The sequence below is a fragment of the Phascolarctos cinereus genome, unplaced genomic scaffold (assembly GCF_003287225.1).
Source record: "Phascolarctos cinereus isolate Bilbo 61053 unplaced genomic scaffold, phaCin_HiC Scaffold_4;HRSCAF=312, whole genome shotgun sequence".
In the NCBI taxonomy this organism is placed as follows: Eukaryota; Metazoa; Chordata; class Mammalia; order Diprotodontia; family Phascolarctidae; genus Phascolarctos; species Phascolarctos cinereus.
The window spans coordinates 53772889-53794739 of NW_027555847.1; the positions used below are offsets into that span (position 1 = coordinate 53772889).

The following is a 21851-nucleotide window of genomic DNA, read 5'->3' on the forward strand; positions in this document are numbered from 1 at the left end:
GTCAGGTAGATACTGGAAACACGGCTGTTTTATTCTTCCCCTAACCCACTTTTAATCTTTTGAGAATCTCTCCCACTAGAGAGGATGGAAAGAAAGCTTAATTCAGCCATTTTCTTCCTGGCCATATAAGTTGTGTTTTCTCCGTAAGTGAAAGCTTAGCTTACAAAAGTTATGTTGCATGCTCTCTCTCTCGCTCTCTCTGTGTGTGTGTGTGTGTGTGTGTGTGTGTGTGTGTGTGTGTGTTTTAAGAAAAGGAGAAGGAAAACATAACTCTGAATATTAAACCCTAGAGAGAAAGGCAAATGCTGTCCCCTCGCTCACCGTTTTCTGCTTTCAGTTGCTTTCTGCTAGTGACAGTCAGCTTCCACGTGTGATACTGGGTCTGGCTTTTTTTTTTATTGGCCATTTCAATAGATTTGCTTGGCAAGACTTTGGGACCACAAGATGCTCTCAAATTGAACAACAACAGAAAAGTTGGCTGCCTTATCCAGGATTTGGTGCCAGGGGTGAGAACCAGAGACTTGGAGAATCTTAAGAATTGGAAAGGACCTTAGAGACCATCTATTTCAGCCTCCCACCGACTCCAGGAATCCCTTCTCCAACATCCCTAATGAATGTTCATCACCCAGCCAACCTCTGCTTAGGGGGATGGGAAAGAGGTTTAGAGACTATAAGCACCTTGATGGTAGCTGCAGGTTGTACTTTCTGTTATCTGTAGTTTTTAATAAATGTTTGCTGAATGAGAGGATAAATGAAAAACCTCTGAAAATAAAAGAATACTAAAGCTGGAAGGGATGTTAGATATTAACGGCATTGTTCTGATAATGAAAAATGAGCCCATGGGATGCCTCTCCACATAGGGAGCATTCTAATGGTTATCTTCTTAGAAAATCTTTTCTTAGTTTTTAATTATACCCAATATTTTCCAGCAAAGGGAGAGCACAGAGTGGTCACTCAATAAATATCTAGATTCTTTGATTGACAGAAATCACTTGATGTACCAAAAGTTGATAAAGCTGACCATGTATATATCAAAGGGTTTGGTCAAAGGATGATGGGAGCATAGATTTGGAACAAGAAAGGGCATTAGAGACAATAAACTCCAACCCCTTCACTTTACAGATGAGGGAAATTGAGTCACAAAGAGATTAAGTGACTTGCCCATGGTCATACAGCTAGTAAGTATATGAAGTGGGATTTGAATTTAGGTCTTCCTTACTCCAAGTCCAGTCCTCTATCCACTGCATTTCTTCTGTGCTTTTTTTTTCCACTTCCAGAATTATGAATTTTCTTCTTCTGTTCTCTAAAAACAAATTCTAAGTGGATGTGGGTAGAAAGAAACTTATAGGATTTCAAGATATTAGCATTATCAAAGATCTTACAAATCATCTAGTCAACCTCCCTTGTTTTACAGATGAGGAAACTGAGCCCCAAAAATGTTGAGTGACTTGCCTAATGTCACCTAGAAGTAGCTGATTTAGAATTTGAGCCCGAATTAGGATAGTATAGTGAAAATCAATACCCTGCCAGCCTCTCCAGGTCTAGTAGTCCTCCATTTCACCAGAACAGGCTTGGTGACATCCAAGCTCTGTGAACAGTCAAGCAGGCCAAATAGGTCCTAGATGGCCAGGACCTGGGAAGGAGATAAAGAGAAGGGGAACAAGGATGCTGTTGGTGGTGGGAGTTCACCATATCCACCATATCTAGCCTGATCCAGAGTCAATAGACCAGGGGATCAACTTTCTGCCAAGCTAGTGTGCTCAGCTCCCAACTTCTACTCAGTTCACCAGTGCCTGTCCTGGGCTCTTTGCTACTGACCGATAAGCATTTGCATTATCTAGCTGGCCCCAAACTCATGTCTGCATGCTTTGGTCCTTTTCTGTCACACCACTGAATGCATTCCATTTTGCCTTCCTTTCCTCTCCCCCACCATACTTTCTAACTCTTGCTATGGGAGCAGAAATGCAATCAATATGACATGTCCATTAGCTGCTCTATAAATCAACTCATCATCCCTGTGGTTTCCCAGACCAAAATTCTACTCCTTGGCCACATTTCTCTTCATGTCTGGTCTTCTCCTATTAGAACGTAAGCTTCTTGAGGTCAGAGGTCCTGTTGTATTTATACAGTGATTGGCATATATTTGCTTTTTTCACTTATTCATTCATTCATTCATTCATTCATTCATTCATTTTGCATGTGTCTGTCTTTTAAAGGCCTTCATAACCTGGCCTATTCCTATTTTTTTTGGTCTTCTTACACCTTACTGTATTCCATGTATTCTGTAATCCAGTAACACTGCCCTTCTTGACACTCCACACACATGATACATATGGTACACCAATTCCATGCGTTTTCATTGACTGTCCACCATGATGGAATTCTTTCATCTCTGCCTATTGGTTTCTGTCTTGTGATAGTTAAAATCCTACCTTCTGCAACAGCCTTTCCTAATCCTTCTTAAGGCTAGTGCCTTCCTCTCTGGTTAGCTCCAATTTACCTGTGCATCTTGTGTGTATCTTATGTGTATCTTGTTTGTTCATTGTTGTCTCCTCCATGGGACAGTGAATTCCTTGACAGCCAGAAGTGTGTGTGTGTGTGTGTGTGTGTGTGTGTGTGTGTGTGTGTGTGTGCGTACAGTAATTGACTTGTCTCTCCCTTTAGACTGTAAGTTCATTGAGGGCAACATTTGTCTTTGATTTGTATTTGTACCTCCAGAGCTTGGCACAGTAAGTGCTTTTTTTCATTCATTTATCTTTTCATGTAAATTGTTTTTTAGCCATACCATGCCCCCAGTTCTGTGCTTGTGCAACCAATTTTACCTGGTTCAAGTGTACATTTCCATGTATTAAATTTCATCTTGTTCGTTGTTCTAATCTGTTAACATTTTTTTTTTTGATTCTGACCATCATCTGTGTTGACTATGAGGTTGCAGTGGAATATTTTGGTGGGGATGTTTAGTAGGAACTCGGAGATGCAAATCTAGAGTGTTAGAGACGTGTTAAGACTGGTGATAAAGACTTGAAAGGTGACAGTTAAATAGGACCATGGAAGAAAATGAGAGATTATTAAGGAAGGTAATATAGGAAGATAAAGGAAGGGACAGGGAGAAAAGGAGAGGGAAGTGAAGGAAAGGAATAAATGAAGAAGAAAGGGCATCATGGAGTTGGGCAGAGGTCAGCAGAAGAGAAAACAAGAAAATAAGCCAGAAATAAAGAAGTCTGAATATATGAAGACCCAAGTTCAAATACATCTTGTTACTTATTATCCATGTGACCATCAACAAGTCATAGCATGTCCCCGAGTCTAATTTTCCTAATCTGTAAAATGGAAGTGTCACAATGTGTATTTCATGACTCCACCAGATGATTATAAGAATCAAATGAGATTTTGGCAGGAAAGTAATTGATAATTATAAAGTGCTGTATCGACGTGCTATTCTTATTCTCTTCATAAAATCATAAGATTTAGAACTGGAAGGGACCTTAAAGATTATCTAGTACAATCCCCTAATTTTACTGACAAGGAAACAAAGATACAGGTGATTTAAGTGACTTGCTCAAGGTCACACAGAAGTATGTAGCAGAGCCTCAATTTGAATTTGATCTTCTCACTCTGAATCCAGCACTGTTTCCACCACAGACCTTGCAAAGAATCGGAGGCACCCCCAGAACAAGTTATGGCAAAATATGCTATGAAGTCTCATTGCAGCCTCAAAGTGAGATGGGAGAGCCAGGCTTTCTCTCCCTCCCATTTGGAGGGCAGCTCCTTTCCACCATTCCATTCCCATGCAGCTCAGTTCTGTAGCTTAGAACTGGAGCAACCCTGGAATGTGGACAGGCCAGGGCTCTGACTGCCGGAACGCCCCCCATTCACCAAGTAGAGGTACAGCCTAGGGAACAGGGAGTGACCCAGCGGCTGACCCAGCTTCCATGGTTGTTGGGGTTTGGTTTTTTTTTCAACTTTTGTGGTTGTTATTGAGAACTAAAAAAGCCCCTTTTTTTCAGTTGACCTGTGCTGTGTGCAGAGTTTTGAAAGTGCCCAATCCTGTGAAACAGCTTGTCTGTCAATGAGTTTCTGCACCCAGTTTCTCTCTCTTTGAGAGGTAGTTGGCCTTATTTGATTTAGTGTGACAGCCCCAGAACCACTTAATCCTCAAGGAATAGCCAAGGCTTCTGATAAACCACAAACATATTAAGCAGCTCTCAAGACCAAAACCTTCTTCCGTAATACGTAAAGTTTCATCTCCTTAATGTAGTTTGACCTTGGGCAAGTCACTTCCCTTTCTGAGCCTCCTTTTCCTCAATTGTTAAATAAGAACATTGGACTAGATGAAGAGTTCTTGGACCCTGATCCATGGAAAGAGTTCAGGGTTTCTGTGAACTTTGATGGGAAAAATGCACCTTTATTTTCACTAAAGTTTGTTTTCCTTTGTAATCTTATTACATGTTGGGAAGTTTATTTTATGAGTTTAAAAACATTATTCTGAAAAGAGGTCCATAGGCTTCACCAGACCACCAAAGGGGTCCATGATACAAGAAAAGTTCAGAAGTCTGGACAAGACTATAACCACAGTCTCTTACAGTTCTGTGATTACATGAAATTGACTTAGGCTAGGCTCTTATTAAGAGATTTCCTTTACTCGGCTGACCAGCTCCCTTCTCAGCCTAGACTATCAGAGGAACTGAGCAAGTTCTTCTGGACTTTTAAGACTATCAGTCCCCAAGTTGTGCCCTGATATTGAAGGCATTAATGGTATGTCTGTCAATGGGCTGAGTCAGTCATCTGGAGCTATTGCAACGGCTTCCAGGAAGTTGAGAAGTGATGAAATACCCTGTTGGGTTTTTTAATTAATTTTTTCAATTAACGAGCATTTATTTTCTCCTTCTCCCAGATCCCTTCCCTTAGCTGAGAAAGAAAAAAGAAAAGAAAAACTCTTGTTGTAAATATGCATAGACAAGCCAAAGTCATTCCCACACTGACCATATTGGGAAATGTATATCTCTTTCTGTACTTTGAGCCCATCACTTCTCTGTCAGGAGGCTGGTAGCATGCTTCATCTCTTACTCGATTCCTCAAAACTTCTCTGCATTGTCACCCACTCTCTCTTCTTCATTGAGGTTAACCCCTCTACCTGTGTCCTTAATCCTATTCCTCCACCACACCTTGCTCCCACAGTCTTCCCCTCTCTTCTTTCTTTGATCTCTACTGGCTCCTATACACTCTACCTACATCTGCCCATTCACATACTCAGGTTTCCCCAATCCTAAATATATATTTCCTGAGCCATCTAACCCATCCTGTTACCATCCCATTGCTCTCTTCATCTTCATCATTAAACTGCTGGGAAAAGATTGTCTAGACCCAAGAAGCTGCATCCAGCTCCACTTTCTCACTGCCTCCTCTCTGTTCAGTGCCTTGCAATCTGGCTTTTGTCCCTACACTACTGAATCTGTTCTCTCATAGAGTGCCAATGACCTCCTAATGAACAAAATTAACTTTGAGTTGCTCGGTTCTATTCCCCTACAATATTTAACATTATTACCACTATCCCACCTAATGGGAATTCTCTCTTCCTTGAACATGAGTGGCATCAAACTCACTTGGTTCTCCCCCTGTTTCTCTCACCACTTCTGCTCTATCTCTTTAACTTGGTCCTCATCATGTCCAAAAAGTGGGCTTTCCTCCCCAGGGTTCTGCCCCAGTTTCTCTTCTCTCTGTGCAGTTTCTAGGTTCTGTCCCTCAGTAATCCCATTCACTCCCATAGCCTCCATTTCAACCTTTGGAGGAAAATGATTCCCAGATCTCTGCCACTGGCTCAGACTTCTCCCCTGAACTCCAATCAATCAATCAATCAATCAATCAATCAATAAGTCAGTCAGTCAGTCAGTCAGTCAAGCAACAAATGCCATTTTAAACACCAGCTATGTGCCAGGCACTACAGAGCCACATTTCTAGTGGACATTTTAACTGGATACCCTATAGGCATCTCAAATTCAGCATGTTGAAAACAGAGCTCCTTATTTCCCCACCTCCCTCTTCCTAGCTTCCCTGCTCCTGTTGAGGGCACCACCATCCTTCCAGTTACCCAGGGTCACACAACCTCAGAGTCACTCTCAACTCTAGCCTCTACCTCAGTCCACTATAGCTAAGAGCTGCCAAGTCACCTTTAGACTGAGCTTCTTCAAAGCAGGAACTTTCTCTTGCCTTTCTTTATTTTCCCAGCCCCAACAACATTTTTGTGGTTGTTGTCCAGTTGTTTTCAGTTGTGTTGGACTCTTCATGACTCCTTTTGGATTTTCTTAGCAGAGATACTGGAGTGGTTTGCCATTTCCTTCTCCAGCTCATTTTACAGATGAGGAAACTGAGGCAAACAGGGTTAAGTGACTTGCCGAGAGTCACACAGCTACTGTCTGAGGCCAAATTTGAACTCAAGAAGATGAGCCTTCCTGACTCCAGGCCTAGTACTCTATCCACTGTGCCACCTAGCACACATTAGGTGCTTAATAAATGTTTGTTGGCTGACTCATCATTTAAACTTCCACATCATCTCTTACATCTGTCTGTTTCTCTCTATTCCTATGAATAACTCCCTAGTCCAGACCCTTATCACCTCTTTTCTAGAGTAGCTTTCTCCTCAGTCTCCTTTTGTCAAGCCTCTCCCCAATACAATCCACCCTCAAAAGAGCTGCCAAATTGATATCCCTAAGGCACAGGTCAGACCATGTAATTCCCCTTCTCACAAAGATCAAGGGACTCCTCATTCCCTCTAGCATAAAATACAGAATTCTCAACTGAGCATCTAAAGCCCTTCACAATTTGCCTCTAGCTCACCTTCACAAACATTTCATAATACTGTCTTTCATTGACTGTTTGGCCCAGTACTAGACTGGTTGTTGTTTCCCACTTGTGGTATTCCATCTCCCACTTCTGAACCTTTGCAGAAGCTGTATCCATGCCTGGAATGCCCTCCCTCCTCACTTTTGCCTCTCGAAATCTAACTTTCTTCAGATCTCAACTCAAGTGTCAACTCCTGCGCAAGGTCTATCCCAACCTCCTTAGTTGTTGGCATCTTGCCATGAAATTTACATTGTATTCACTTGCTATCTATTTTCTGTTGACTTACCTGAATACATTGTTTTCACCCATGGAAATATAATTCTTAAGGGCAATGATTGTTTCATTTTCATTCTTGTGTCCTTGGTGCCTGACACATAATACATATTTAATAAGTGTTTGTTGAATGAATAAATCCCTTTCTATGAATGAATCTGATGTCTCTTCAGAACTTCAGGCTTACATCTCCACCTTGATGTTTCCACCAGTCCCTTAAACCCAAAACTAAAACCAAGCTTACCCCCCTAAACCCTTTCTTCTGAGTTAACTGGTTCTGCCAGGAATAACCACTACTAATGGAGTCTTCCATTTTTCTAAGCATTAGAGTTAGAAGAAATTAGACAGGCCATCAAGTCCAACCCCCTCCTTTTACAGATGAGTAAATGGAGGCACAGAAATGTTACACTATTTTGCCACAGTCGTATAATAAGCACATGAGGCTGAGAGCTTCTTTAATATAAGTACAGTAGTTTATCCACTACATCACACTTCCTTCATCTTTGATTCTTTCCTCTTCCTCACTTCTCATATCCACCTCCGTAATATTTTTTTTTCACATCCATGCCTTTCTGTTTCAATTGCAACCACTTACATAGGGGTCCTTATTACTGGCCACTTTAACTATCAAAATAGGATTCTTCAAAATGGCTCTTCTCCCTTCTATTTTTTCCCTTTCTAAACTATACTTCATATTCTGACTAGACTAATTAATTTTTCTTATGCATAAATTCTAGTCATGACACTCCTCTGCTCAAACATCTGCAGTGGCTCCCTGTTGCCATTCAGTAAAGTTCAAACTTATTTGCCCAACATTCACAGTTCTCCATAGCTGGGTACCACACCTTTCCAACCTTATTTCATATATTCTTCTCCATATACTTACTCTGTACTCTAGCCAAATGAGACTACTGGCTATCCCTTAAATAGATGGTGAGTTTTACATTTTTTGTGTTTCTTCTTCCAACAATTTTTCCTGTTCCTAAAATGTATTCCCTCCCCTATTCTGACAATTAAATTTTGACTCATTCTTTGAAGTCCAACTCAAATGCCCCCTTCTCCAAGAAGTCCTCTGTGACCAGTCCCTTGTAAATAACATTCTTCCCCTTCTGTCCTCAGTTCCATATCCCTCTAAATTACATATAATATTTCATATCATAGCTACATCTTTTTTGTTTCTTATCTCCCCTACTAAATTGTAAGCTCCTTCAGAGCAGTGATTGTGTCATATTTAAACTTTATGTATCCTGCTGTACCTAGCCCATCTCTGCATACAGTAGATGCTTAATGAATAATTGTTGCTGAATGAATGAGTGTGGGGTAACATTGATTATAGAGAAAGAAAAATATTCAAGTTAATATATCACTGAGGTTGTTGGAAAGTATCAATTTCTCTATCACTAGAAGTGGCAAAGCAGTGACTTGCCAGATAAATTGAGTGGATTCATACTTTAGATAAGGTTTAGACTCTCAGTTCCCTTCCAATTCTTAAAATTCTGTGATTCATTAAGAAGCCAATTAAAATTAATTGAGGTATTGAGTTATTATTATTATTGAGATATTATTATTAAACCAACCCAAGAAAAACACATTTGTTTCTTTTTCAAATGGATGGTCTACTATATGAATATTTCCCAATTCTGATCCTAGCTAGTTTCCCAGGGAGACAAACAAGAATCGGTATCTCCTCATTTGTTCCCTCCTGTCTGATTCTTCCTCTGCTGTGACTCTTGTGGTCTTTCCCTGCAGGTCTGGGTAGATGCTGGAACTCAGATATTTTTCTCCTATGCCATCTGCCTGGGATGCTTGACAGCACTGGGAAGTTACAACAATTATAATAACAATTGCTACAGGTAAGTCTCTCATACCACCCCAAACTGAGCCTCAATCTGTATTTGTAACACCTTTTATGGTACAGGGTAATTTTCAGAGTCCTCAGTGAAGGCTGAGCTTTCTTGCTCTTCTAGGTCAATGACTAAGATGAACTTAATCAGTTTCTCTGTCTCTGGGCTCCTCTGGGTTCTGAGTTTGACCAAAAGGACAAGGGACTGAGCTTGAATGGAAAGTTTGAGTGACATTTCAACATCTCAGGGCCAAGTATGGCTTGAGTATGAGGAGTCATCCTCTGAATTTCTCTCCTGAAGGATGTACAGGCAATTTGGAGAGGACCAATTTGTGCTTGGAAAATGTGCCAGCTCCCTTGGAAAATAAGCCCCCTTCTGCCTCCTCCATGGTCAAGTATAATAGATCTGGTGCTACTTTGTAGGGGAAAAAAAAAGAGAACTTTAAGAAAGTGAACATTATGGACCTCACGTAACATAGGACTACACCTACATGCTCAATCCAGGGGTAGTGGTATGGCTGAGCAACCTTCACCACTGACCTCTCTTTCAGCTTTTTGGGTAGCTCCTAACACTCCCTGTGGGGGATGCGGCAGGGTAGGTGTCAAGTATCCATCAAAATCATATTAAAACTTTGGATAGATACAAAATAGATTTCCTTGGGGAAAATTTGGGGATTGGGGATTACTAATCTAATTTAATCTTATTTTTGCTCAGTTTAGTTCAACCCAATAAAACATTTAGTATTATTATCAGTAAATTATTATTAATGTCATAATACACAAATCATAAATATACCATTATAAATAGAACATTAATGTATTAAAATTATAACATAATAAATTAAAGCTAATAATCATAGCTAAGACTTATATAGTACCTGAAGGTTTATAAAGTATTTTACAAATATTATCTCATTTCTCTTCATAACAGCCCTGAAAGGTAGGTGCTTTTATTATGTCCATTCTACAGTTGAAAAAACTTAGGCAGACAGGTTAAGTGACTTGCCCAGGGTCAAATGAGCATTGGGGACAGGATTTGAACTCAGGTCTCCCTGATTCCAGGTCCAGCACTCCATCCATTGAGACATCTAGCTACATTGTGTGACTAGCCACAAAGATGAATAAGAGAGAATTCTCACCCTAGAGGAGAGGATTTTAACCTTTTTGTGTGTCCTAGACCCCTCAGGCAGGTTAGTGAAACCTATGGACACCTTCTGAGAATAATAATCTTAAATGCTTAAGGTAAAAAACATAAGATTACAAAGAAGTCTAGAATAGATTCAGTCCTTTGGGGGGAGGTGGGACGGAGGCAAAGTGGGGAGATGAAAGGAGAAGAGGACATTATTGTCCTTTGGTGTCCTGATGAACTGGCAAGACCCTCTGATTTTGGCCTTCTCCTTATACATCCTCAAAAGGTTGTCATATTCTGAGAATGGGCTAGATCCAAATACTCTGCCTGTGTGACTGCCCTGTCTCTTCCTTTCATGAATATTCTTTGGTCTTTACAGTCCAGGGTCGACAGGAAATACCCTTTCCTGTCATTTTCACTCATTTGAGTGGACTTTTTTTTCTTCCATTATTCAGGGTTATGATGCTGGGCATTAGAGGAAAAAGAGCAGACCATTCAAGTGCAAAAGAGTCAAGTGAGGCATGCTCTTTGGGGAACGAGAAGGGGAGGGATGCAGGGGAAAACCCGCATGATGGAAAAATAGCAGAAAGCAATAAAAATCTAACTTTAAAATGTAGTTTAATAAAAAGAAGCTACTGTAAAAAAAATTCAAAAGCCGTAATTTTTCTTATAGAACAGAGCAGAAAAACTATATAGTGAAACAATATGAATAAATAGAGCCAAAAATATGGCATTATAATTTGAGTCCAATTACTGGAAATAACTTACTTTAAAACCATAGGGTATGACTATAAAGTAACATTACTGATTTAAAAAAAAATAACACAGCTATCTCTCCTCTAAGCTTACCCATGTCTGTTGACAGCATCCATCACCCTTGTAGCACCATGATTCACATGTTCCTCTTTGGCCTCAGAGGGCAGAACCAGGAGTAATGAGCAGGAGCTGAAGAGGCATCTAGCTTCACAGTCTTGGAATCCTCTTTGATTTTTCTCTCTCCATCACTCCCCTATATCCATGAGTGGTCAAGTCTTGCCCATTCTACCTCCATAGTCTCCCTCAAATCCACCCCCTTCTCCCCATAACTTCTATTCTAGATCAGGCTCTCAGAATTTCTTGCCTAGACTATTGTAATAGCCTCCTCCCCATTACTCTCCTGCCTTCTGTCTCTTCTTTCTCCAACCCATCCTCTGCACAACTGCCAAATCATATTCCTAAAACATAGATCAGAGCATGACACTTACCTATTCAAGAAATACGTAATGGCTCCTAACTGTCTTTAAGGTAAGATGTGAAATCATCAAGCCAGCATTCAGAGCTTCCTCAGTCTCCTTCCTGTCTATCTTCCCATTCTTACTGCATATTGTACTCCCCATCATCCATTCTCCATCCCAGTCAAACTGAGCAATTCCTTATATACAACATTATATCTTCTACCTCTGTGTCTTTACACATTCACAGGCTCCCCCATTCTGACATGTAATTCCTCTTTGCTTCTCCCTCCCAGAATCACTAGCTTCCTTCAAGGCACAGCTTCAAGGCTACTTGACACATTTGCCGATACCCCCAGACGTGAGCATTTTCTTCCCTCTTAAAGACTAATTTATATGGTTGTGTACATCTATTTCATATTTGCTTACTCACATGCTCAATCTCTGAGCACAATGCAAGTGCCTCAAGGGCAGAGTCTATTTTAAATTTCTAGTAGGAACCTGAGGCATTTAATAATAAGTGTTTGTTGGATTGAGTCAAATTGAAAGACCTTGGCAGAATTTAGACCAACAAGTATTGTTCTTCAAAGTCATCGGTATCAGAGATAATGCACTTATTTAGCTGAGCTGCATTGGTGCAAAGCATTTTGGGACCTCCTCTTTGGGAATCAAGATCAGAGAAATTTAGAACTGGAAAGAACAATGAAGAAACCACCTGTACCAGTGTTTTGAAATAATTTGTCAACAGGACACTTTGATCTTGAAGCACATTAATAGGGGCCTATACAATGCAATTTGGTGTGATCCAGCTCTTCCAGATCAGTCACTGACTGGCAGTATGACTTGGTAGAGGTCTCTTCCTCACTGCAGGACTCAGTTTTCTCATTTATAATAATGGGGTCAAACTTGATCTTCTGCAAAGTCCCTTTTAATTCTAACGTTCTACCATCGCTATGAAGACATTTAGGACACAGGGAGGGGTAGGGAAATTTGGGAGCAAATAGATAAATTAAGTCTTTTTTATATCTAAAAATTACCACACATGACAAATGGGATAGTAGGATACAGACACAAAAGCACTTAATTTGCTTAAGCACTTAACTGAGGATTTGATAGTTCTCTGGTTCTTTGCTCCTATATGTTTCTGTATTTCCTCTCATGATGTCTAGTAATGGTAACACACATTTCTATAGTGCTTTAAGTTTACAGACTTCTTCCCTTATTGCAGCTCTATCAAGGAAATAGTGCAAGTATAATTATGCCCATTTTACAGATGAAGAAGTGGAGGCTCAGAGACATTAAGTGACTTGCCTGTGAGCTCACACCTAGTGAGTATCAGACATCTCCCTTCTGTGGAGAAAGCTGGGGCTATTGTATGTGCATGCCTTTCTCACAATCCTTCCATTTATCCATCCAGTGGAGTATTTAATTTCATCCTTCTGCAGCAGAAATTAAATTCCAAAAGTTTTAGTGTAAAGCCAGAATATTTGCTTCAGTCAAAATATTCCATAAACAAGACCATTCAATTCAGACCTTACCAAAGCAAAGCTCTCCTTTGTAACATCAGTAAGAACCACCACATCATAGTCTTAGGAGTAAATTAATCTGCTGCTTTCTGTTCATATCATGTATGTGTGAGAGGAAATTAATGAAGAGGATTATAAAAGAACTATAAGGGGAAACCTTTGTCTGGGGTTACATACCATTTAACTTTATGCATGAGTGTGTTTGTAGCTTATGAATTTTGAATCAGGGGTCAAAACACATTAAAAAGAAATTAATGATTCTGCTTATCCAAACCCCTCCTTTTCCAAAAGGTTCAGTTAATTATTGACTGAGCTGGGAGCAGGACCCAAGTCTCCTGACTCCTACTCTAGGGTTTTTTTTTTTCTTCACTATACAATGCTTGAGAGACTGAATGGTTGTAGTAGAAAAAGCTTTGGTCTGGGAGTTAGATCTGAGTTCTGCCAAAATTATCTTATAAAGAACTTTGCAAAACTTATAGTACCATGTAAGTGCTAACTATTATAATAATTGTTGCTGTTATTATCATTGTCTTCCTAAACCAAAAATCTGACCCTGCCATTTCCTTGCTCAAGAAACTTCAATGTTGGGGGCAGCTAGGTGGCATAGTGCATAGAGCTCTAGCCTTGGAGTCAGGAGGACCTGGGTTCAAATCTGGCTTCAGACACCTGACACTTAACTAGCTGTGTGACCCTGGGCAAGTCACTTAACCCCGATTGCCTCACCAAAAAAAAGAAAGAAAGAAAGAAAGAAAGAAAGAAAGAAAGAAAGAAAGAAAGAAAAGAAAGGAAGGAAGGAAGGAAGGAAGGAAGGAAGGAAGGAAGGAAGGAAGGAAGGAAAGAAGAAGAAAGAAAGAAAGAAAGAAAGAAAGAAAGAAAGAAAGAAAGAGAAAGAAAGAAAGAAAGAAAGAAAGAAAGAAAGAAAGAAAGAAAGAAAGAAAAAGAAACTTCAATGTTGGGTCAGTTAGATGGTGCAGTGAATAGAGCTCTGGCCTTGGAGTCAGGAGGACCTGGGTTCAAATCTGGCTTCAGACACCTGACACTTAACTAGCTGTGTGACCCTGGGCAAGTCACTTAACCACAATTGCCTCACCAAGAAAAAAAGAAAGAAATGTCAAAGTCTCTCTAGAGCCTCTATGATAAATTGCAAGCTCCATAGCGAGTCATATAAGGCTTTACAATCTGTCTCCAGCCTTCCTTTAAACCAATTGCCCATATTTCCCCTTTATGAACTCTATGTTCCAGCCCCAGTGGCCTATTTGCTGCCCCCCAAACTCAATTCTCTACCCAACCCCTGTCTTTACCTTTGTACAAACTACCCTGCATTCCTAGAATACATTTTTCATCTTTGCCTTTTAGAATCCAGAAGAGCAATATCTTTGCCATATTCCATGGGAAGCCTTTTCTAATCTCCCTAATTGTGAGTGCTGCCTCCCTCTTCCTCAAATTATCTTGTATATACTTATCTACTTACATATTATATAGTCTCTGTCCTTCCCCCCCATCACCACCCCCATCTCCTTAAGAGCTAGGACTTTTTTTTTGGTCTTTCTTTGTATCTGTGGTTCAGTGCCTGGCACAAAAGCTTAATAAATGCTAGCTGATTGAGTGATTTGCTCCTGGAGGAAAGGGATTGTTTTCATTTTGTGCTTGTATCCCAGAATGGAGCACAGTGCCTTGGGTATAGAAGATGCTAAATAAATGCTTTTTAAAAATTGGATTGGATTGAATCAATTCTTAGTCAGGAGGGAGAAGATTAGTCCAGGATGGACAAAGCCAGAGAAAAGAGCCTTTCAGGAGCTTAGGGCCAGTTCCTTCCTTTGTTCCAGGAAAAGGTTCAAAAATGATCCCTACCAACTGCAAGAAAAATGGAATCGTAGGCTCTGGAAGTTGATAAAAATGAGTCCAATCATTGAGTCCAACTCTAGGAACTTAGGTCCTGATAGGCTAAATGACCTAAGATCACTCTGTGATGTTAAGTAGCAGAGCCAGTATTCAATCCCAGTATAATATGGCTGTCAAAAAATAGCTAAGGATGTCTTGGACTCCACTGAAAGAGGCATAGCTTCTAGGAATGAGGAGATAATCATCTTGCGGTTCTCTGTCCTAGTCAGATCTCAAATGGAGAGCATATACCACACCAGGTAGTACACTTTGAATAGGATGTCGATAAGGAGAGGGTAACCAGGATGGTGAAGGACCTCCAATCTATGCCTTATGAGGATGCTTTGAGGAACTGGGGATGTTAAGCCAAGAAATGCCACAGAGGGGATGTGACAGCTGTCTTCAATTACTTAAATGGTTGTTGCTGTTGTTTGTACTTTGTTCTTGAAGAAGACCATGGTATCAGGAAGGTGATGCCATGACTTGCAAGTGAATTGGATTTAAGTGAGAGAGGGCTGTGCAAAGTCACCAGCCTCAGTTTCTCCTCTGGCACCATCTGGCTCCAGTGACCAGGTATGGCTGAAGACAACTGGAGATGGTCCCGGATGCAGTGGGAGACATTGGCCTTTTTAAACTAAGTCTTTCCCAGGTCTCAATCTGACTGAGGCAACACTCATTCAGTGATTAAGGCTAGGTAAGAAATGAGGCAAAGAATGCACTTTTTACCTAATTAAAAAACAATCAATCTGGGAGGGGAAAACTCTCTGGGTTTCTTGCCAAAACAGAAACAATTGCTATTTACATTTCCTCTGAGCAATCTGGGTCCAAACAATGACCAAGTTGGGCTTGGGCTGGGACCTATTGTTGGAAAGGGAAAGGGAAAGGGAAAGAGAAAAGGAAAGGGAGAAAAGAGGGAGGGAGGGACAAAAGAAGGAAGGAAGGAAGGAAGGAAGGAAGGAAGGAAGGAAGGAAGGAAGGAAGGAGCTAGGTGTTTGGCCCAACTGGAACTGGCCAATTGGGTTCCCGATGGGGCAGGTTGTACTACTAATAGGTTGTTGTTTGTCCTTGATCTCAAAGAAGACTGTTTGTTTTGGTTGGTTCCAGGGGGTAGAATTAGGGGCAGCAGATAGGAGATGTAAAGAGGTCAATTGTAGCTAAGGTAAATTTCCCAACAAGTAAAGCTATCCTTAAATGGGGATAGACTACCTCTCACTGAGAGGAATGGGGGAGGGAGTTCTGATTTGGGTTGGATAAGGGTGCTGAAGCCCCATTTCACCCCTAAAATTCTGGGATTCTGGGATTCTGTGACTCCAAACCAATGTTTCCCACTCTTTCATGGTGTCTCTACTCTGACCTTCTCTATTGCCCTTGGCCTTGCACCTCAAATCCAGAACTCTGGCTGCTTTTTGAGAAAGGTTTCTCCAAGCCTGTGGAAAGGGCTGCTATCCCACAAGCCATCATCCAATCCTCAGGTCTTACCTTGCTCATTGTGATGGTGTGTCTGGCAGCCATGAATGCCTGAAATCCAAACATGGAGCACAGAGAAGCTAAGAGGTCGCTGCATTTACTCTCTTCCTCGCCCCCCCCCAATCCCTTCCCTTCAGTTTCATTTCCCACATAGCTGAATAGCCTCCCTTGGGGGGCAGTTGCACTGAGCTTAGATTGGCTCTCACAGTGAGGGCTGGCAGGTCACTTAAAGACCCCCATTTCCTTGCAGCAGTCAAGTTCCTTTCTGAGCCACTATTTCAGGGAAATGGCTTCTCAAAGATGGAATTCCTCACCCTGGGGATTTGCGATAATGAAGAGCACAAGAACATTTCTGCATCAGTAGAACCCGTTGCTGATTACCCATTGCCCTGAAGGCCTCCTTCTCAGAATTAGGCCTTTCTTCTCCTCCCCACATCTTTGTCTTATCCCTCCACCTTGAGTTCCTAAGATCATAGATTCAGAACCATTAATTCCAACCACTTCATTTTAAGCAAGGAAAGTGAGGCACAGAGGAGTTAGTCTCTCTCAATCTCAGGGTCCTCTGTAATGAACAGGTTAGCCTCAATGACCTCTAAGGTCCTCTCATCTTTCACTCTGATTCTATAATCAGAGGGGCCTGGAACTCTCTAAGCATTTCTTTGTTTGGAGTGATTTCCTTTCCACCCACAGAAATGAGATCCTTATGTTCATAATCTTGTTTGTGCCATGGGCCCTGTTAGTGGCCCATGGGGAAGCCTATAGATCCCTTTTCAGAAAACAAAAATCGTAATTGAAGAAACAGCTAGTAATTTAGTGAAAATAGAGATTCAGTTTTTTTCCCATCCAAGTTCACAGACTCCCTGACATCTGTCCATTAACTCTTTGAAGGTCCATGGACCCAAGTTAAGAACTATTACAATGTGTTTCCCACCCCTGACCTTGTGCAGCCCATTCCCATAATTCAGTTAAGAAAGCAATTATTAAGTGAGAAGTCTGTGCTCAGCACCGTGCCAATCCTAGAGATGCAAGACAAGAATGAATTAGGCCCTGGCCTCGGGGAGTTTACATTCTGTCAGGGGAGGAAACATACACATACAAGAATATACAAAATATATAGGAAATAAATACAAGGTAATTTGGAAGGGGGGAGGTACTCACTGTTGAGAAAACAGCAAAGTCTTCACTTAAGAGAGCGTGTTTGAGCTGAGCTCTGAAGAAAGCTAGGGCTTTGAAGAGGCAAAAGTGAAAAGAGGATGATCCAGGGATGGGAGACAATGCACGCAAAGTCAGGGGTGTCAGAGATGTGATGCCAGAGAAAGCGTGCCATGTTTTCTAATTGTGTGTGATGACAGTGACTCACATTTCTGGTCTTAGTCAACTCCTTCCTCACCATGTGACCTTAGGCAAGTCCCTTCATTTCTGAGCCTCAGTTTCTTCATCCATAAAATGAGAATCACAACATTGGCCCTGCCTCCCTTCCTGATACAAAAATCAAATGGCAGCTCTTTGTAAATTAACCCTAAGCCTCAAGAAAATGTAGTCTTATTATCATTAAATATGGGAAGGTGGTTAACAAAATATAAAACACTGAGCAAATGCCGTTATTGTGATGGTCACAGTCTGCCAGAAAGCAGGAGATTGTTACTGCATAGCATAATGGAGATTAAAAATATTAATAACTAACATTTGTGTAGCACTTATTACGTGCCAGGCACTGTGCTAAGTGTTTTAAAATTATTATATCATTTTGATTCTCACAACCACCCTGGGAGGCAGGCATGGTTGTTATCCCCATTTTACAGGTGAGGAGCTGAGGCATTCAGGCATTAAATGACTTGCCCAAGGTCACAGAGCTGGTAAGTGCCTGAGGTCAAATTTGAACTCAGCTCTTCCAACTCCAGGCCTGTCTCTCCACATACTATCGTGCTGCCTAGCTGCCCATACAGGAGAAAAGGCTAGACTTGGGAGTCTGAAGACTTCGGTGCAAATCTCTTCTCTGATACTTAGTAGCTGTTAAAGATTTAGAGTTGGAAGGGAACTTAAAGGCCATTTCATCCAATCAGTTCATTCTACAGATAAAGAAACTGAGGCCCAAAGAAATGGAATGACTTGCCCGTGGTCACACAGGAAGTGCCAGAGTCAGGATTTGAACTCAGTTCTTCTGATTTCATAATACTGTGGGCAGGTCTCTCTGATCCTGATTCCTCATCCAAAAAATAGGTATAACACTGTGTACATTACTTGACAAAGCTGCTGTGATAAAAGAGCTTTTTGTATAACGAGGCATTACCTAAATATGAACTGTCCTCATTACCAACATATTCATTCACCAATGAGTAATTCTGGTGCTTCCTTGTGTGGATCAAAGTCTACGCTGTTGTGCTCTGAAAGCTGTCCAGTGCCATTCTGTGTAAGGTACTCTTTCTTCTCTCCTCCAGAGACTGCATCATGCTGTGCTGTCTGAACAGTGGCACCAGCTTCGTGGCTGGGTTTGCCATCTTCTCTGTCCTTGGCTTCATGGCGTATGAACAGGGGGTGCCCATTGCTGAGGTAGCAGAATCAGGTATGTTTGCCTAGAGGAGAACAGAATCAGTTGGGTTTTGTCTATTTGTTTCTTTACGTACTGATAAATTCTGTCTCAAGACGTCATACACAAAGTGAAAACTAACATCCTCAACTAATGCCCCAGAGGCAGCTAGAGGCACGGCGGCTAGAGCTCTGAGCCTAGAGTCCAGAAGACCGTGTTCCAATCCAGCTTCAGATATTTTCTAGCCAGAGGACCATGGGCAAGCTGCTTGACCCCTCTCTGCCTCAGTTACCTCAAGTATAAAAAGGAGATAATCACAGTATCTACCTCGTAGGTTGTGAGAATGAAATGAGATAATGTTGTTAAAGCCTTTAGTACAGTGCTAGCACACAGAAGGCATTTAATAAGTGCTTACTCCCTTCCCCTTTCTTCCAAACAAAATAGGAAAAAAGTGGTAAAGACTGATCGGGCATGCTACCTTATATCTTAGCAGGATGTCATTGTCTATAAGAAAGGCCCAGGACGGGGCAGCTAGGTGGCACAGGGGATAGAGTATCAGCCCTGTAGTCGGGAGGATCTGAGTTCAAATTTGGCCTCGACACTTACTAGTTGTGTGACTCTGGGCAAGTCATTTAACCCTGATTGCCTCTAAAAAACAAAAAGTGTGCCTTTTAACTTTAACAAATTGATAATGACTAACATATATATGGCATATATGCTATATATAATACATATATACATATACATATACACACATACATATATATGTAGCATTTTAAAGTTGAGAAAGCATTTTATATATGTTACCTTATTGTGTTACAATGAGTTGAATGTTGGACTTGGTCTGGAAGACCTGGGTTCAAATCCCACCTCTGACACTACTTGTGTGACCTTGGGTAAGTCAATTAATCTCTCTGAGCCTCAGTTTCCTTATCTGTAAAAACCAGGAGATGGTAACTGTAGTACCCATTTCACAGGATCTTTGAGGGGCTTAAATGGGGAAATGTTTGTGAAGCATTTAGCCCAACTTTGAAATGCTATATACGTAGTCAAGCATTGATTAAGCATGTGCCAATACTAAGCTCACAGGAAAGCAAAACATTCCTTCCTTGAAGACTTTATATTTTAATGGGAGAGGCATTCTATAAATAATAGGTATAGGAAAGATACATGCGGAATAGACAGAAGGGAAAGTATCTCCCAGTTTTGTTTGGGCTTGACTTTTGGTTTTTTACTTGGTCCAAGCCTCTGATTTCATTAGCAAAGAAAACTCCCAGTGAGGAAACCCTCTCCCAGTTCAGGTCAGGAAGTATTCTGTAATTCACAGTCTTAGAGAGTTACCTGGGTGCCCTGAGATGTTAAGTTATTTGCCCAGGGTGACACAGTCAGTGTATGTCAGAGATGGGATAAGAAACCTAAATTGTGGCTTACCGGGTCCAAGATTCAGAGCTGGGAAGGGACCTTAGCATTCAAGTCCAATCCCCCCATTTTATAGATTAGGGCACTGAGGTCTAGGGAGGTTAAATTATTTATCCAGGGTGACACAGCAGGTAAGTATCTGAAGCAGGATTCAGATCCAGGTCTTTCTGACTCTACCCACTATACTATGTTGTCTTTCACCAGTTAACACCATTACCATCACCTTCACCATTGACACCACTACCACTATCATCCGGTATGATGGCCCAGCCCCCTCACTGGACTGAGGAAGAAGCTGAGGCCTAGAAAGAGTCTCAGATCACATAGAGAGTTAGCAATAAGAGCTTGGATTAAAACCCCAGTCTCCAGGCTCCATTCCACACTCTCTGCTCTATACATCTCTGTCTTCTTTCTTTCCTCTTGTCCTGCACATAGTACACACATCTGGAAATGCCCCACAGCCAATCAGTCAGTCAGTCATTGAATTAAGCATGCACTATGTGCCAGGCACTGTGCTAAGATACAAAGAAAAACAAAAAATATTACAGTCCCTGCTCTCCAGGGGCTCACAGTCTAATAGGAGGAGACAAACAGCTCTACAAAAACAAAAGAAATATACAGCATACATAACTGGGGTTAATTACAGAGAGAAGGCAATCAATTAAGAAATGAAGTGAGAGAGCTAGGTCTGGAAAGCACCCCAAAGCACATGCCAGGAGCAGGAGATGTGTGCAAGCAGGAGACAAAAGCCTCTCTGGGCATTCTCGCCTCCAATGTTGCTGACCACTCTTCTCCCCACTGGGTGGTGCCATGCTCCCAGCTGCCATGGCATCATTTAGCTCAGTGTGAACAAGGAATTAACCCTCCTGGGTTTCACCCTCCACCCTCCATTTAAGAAAAGAAAATATAATCCTCTAGCCAAACAAAGTCATTTCATTCGGTTCGGCCCATTACACCGTTAAGAGGCACGTTCTGATGGAGCTTTAGACTTTCAGATATTAGGAACACATTCCAATTCAGCAGAGATTTTTAAAAAATTGCCATCTTCCTCCCTCCAGCTCTAAATTCTTGTATTCTAAGTGGATGGTGAAGAAGTGCTAGCATAGGGCAAAGATTTGATTGGATGACCCCTAAGGTGCCTTCCAGCCTGAAGATGATAGGATTCCACGAATAGCCAGCCATGAGCAGAATTACAGTCGTATTTACAGAAAAGACATTGGTGCTAGAGTCTCTAGGTATAGGACTTTTCTCCATAGCAAGCGCCATCTCTGCTTTTCTGCCTTTCTTGTAGTGAGTCTGAATTCATACTTTCTGCCACTTGCTTCTGCACAATCCCTCCTTGTAAGATGGCAAGGAAGATGGGAATGCAAAGAAGACATTCCAAAATTCCACTTGCTCTAAAGAAATTGACTAAAATTAGAGTCTCCCCATCCCCCTAAAGGAAAAGGAAAAGAAATGAAATAATTAGAAGCATAGAATTTAGAGCTAGAAAAGATCTCATGATTATTTAGTCACAAAATCAGAGAATTTTAGAAATGCAAATGTCCTTGGTAAGCAGCTAGGTGGCATAGCCGATAGGATGTTGGAGTTAGGAAGATCTGAATTTAAATCCTACCTTGGGCACTTAACTAGCTGTGTGACCTTGGGCAAGTCACTTAACTTTTATGAGCCTCAGTTTCTGCATCTATAAAATAAGACTATCTTACAGGGTTGTCATGAGGATCAAATGAGATAA

At 41.2% G+C, this 21851-nt stretch overlaps 1 protein-coding gene across 1 annotated transcript in view; it reads left to right on the forward strand.

Moving 5' to 3' along the window:
* The window catches only part of SLC6A11 (solute carrier family 6 member 11), a 174527-nt gene that overhangs the window by 125517 nt on the left and 27159 nt on the right, over positions 1-21851 (forward strand). Inside the window, exons 7-8 of the mRNA XM_020981036.2 lie at positions 8863-8966; positions 18609-18733. Coding sequence (XP_020836695.1) covers positions 8863-8966; positions 18609-18733 — 229 coding nt within the window. The remainder of the gene's footprint in view (positions 1-8862; positions 8967-18608; positions 18734-21851) is intronic.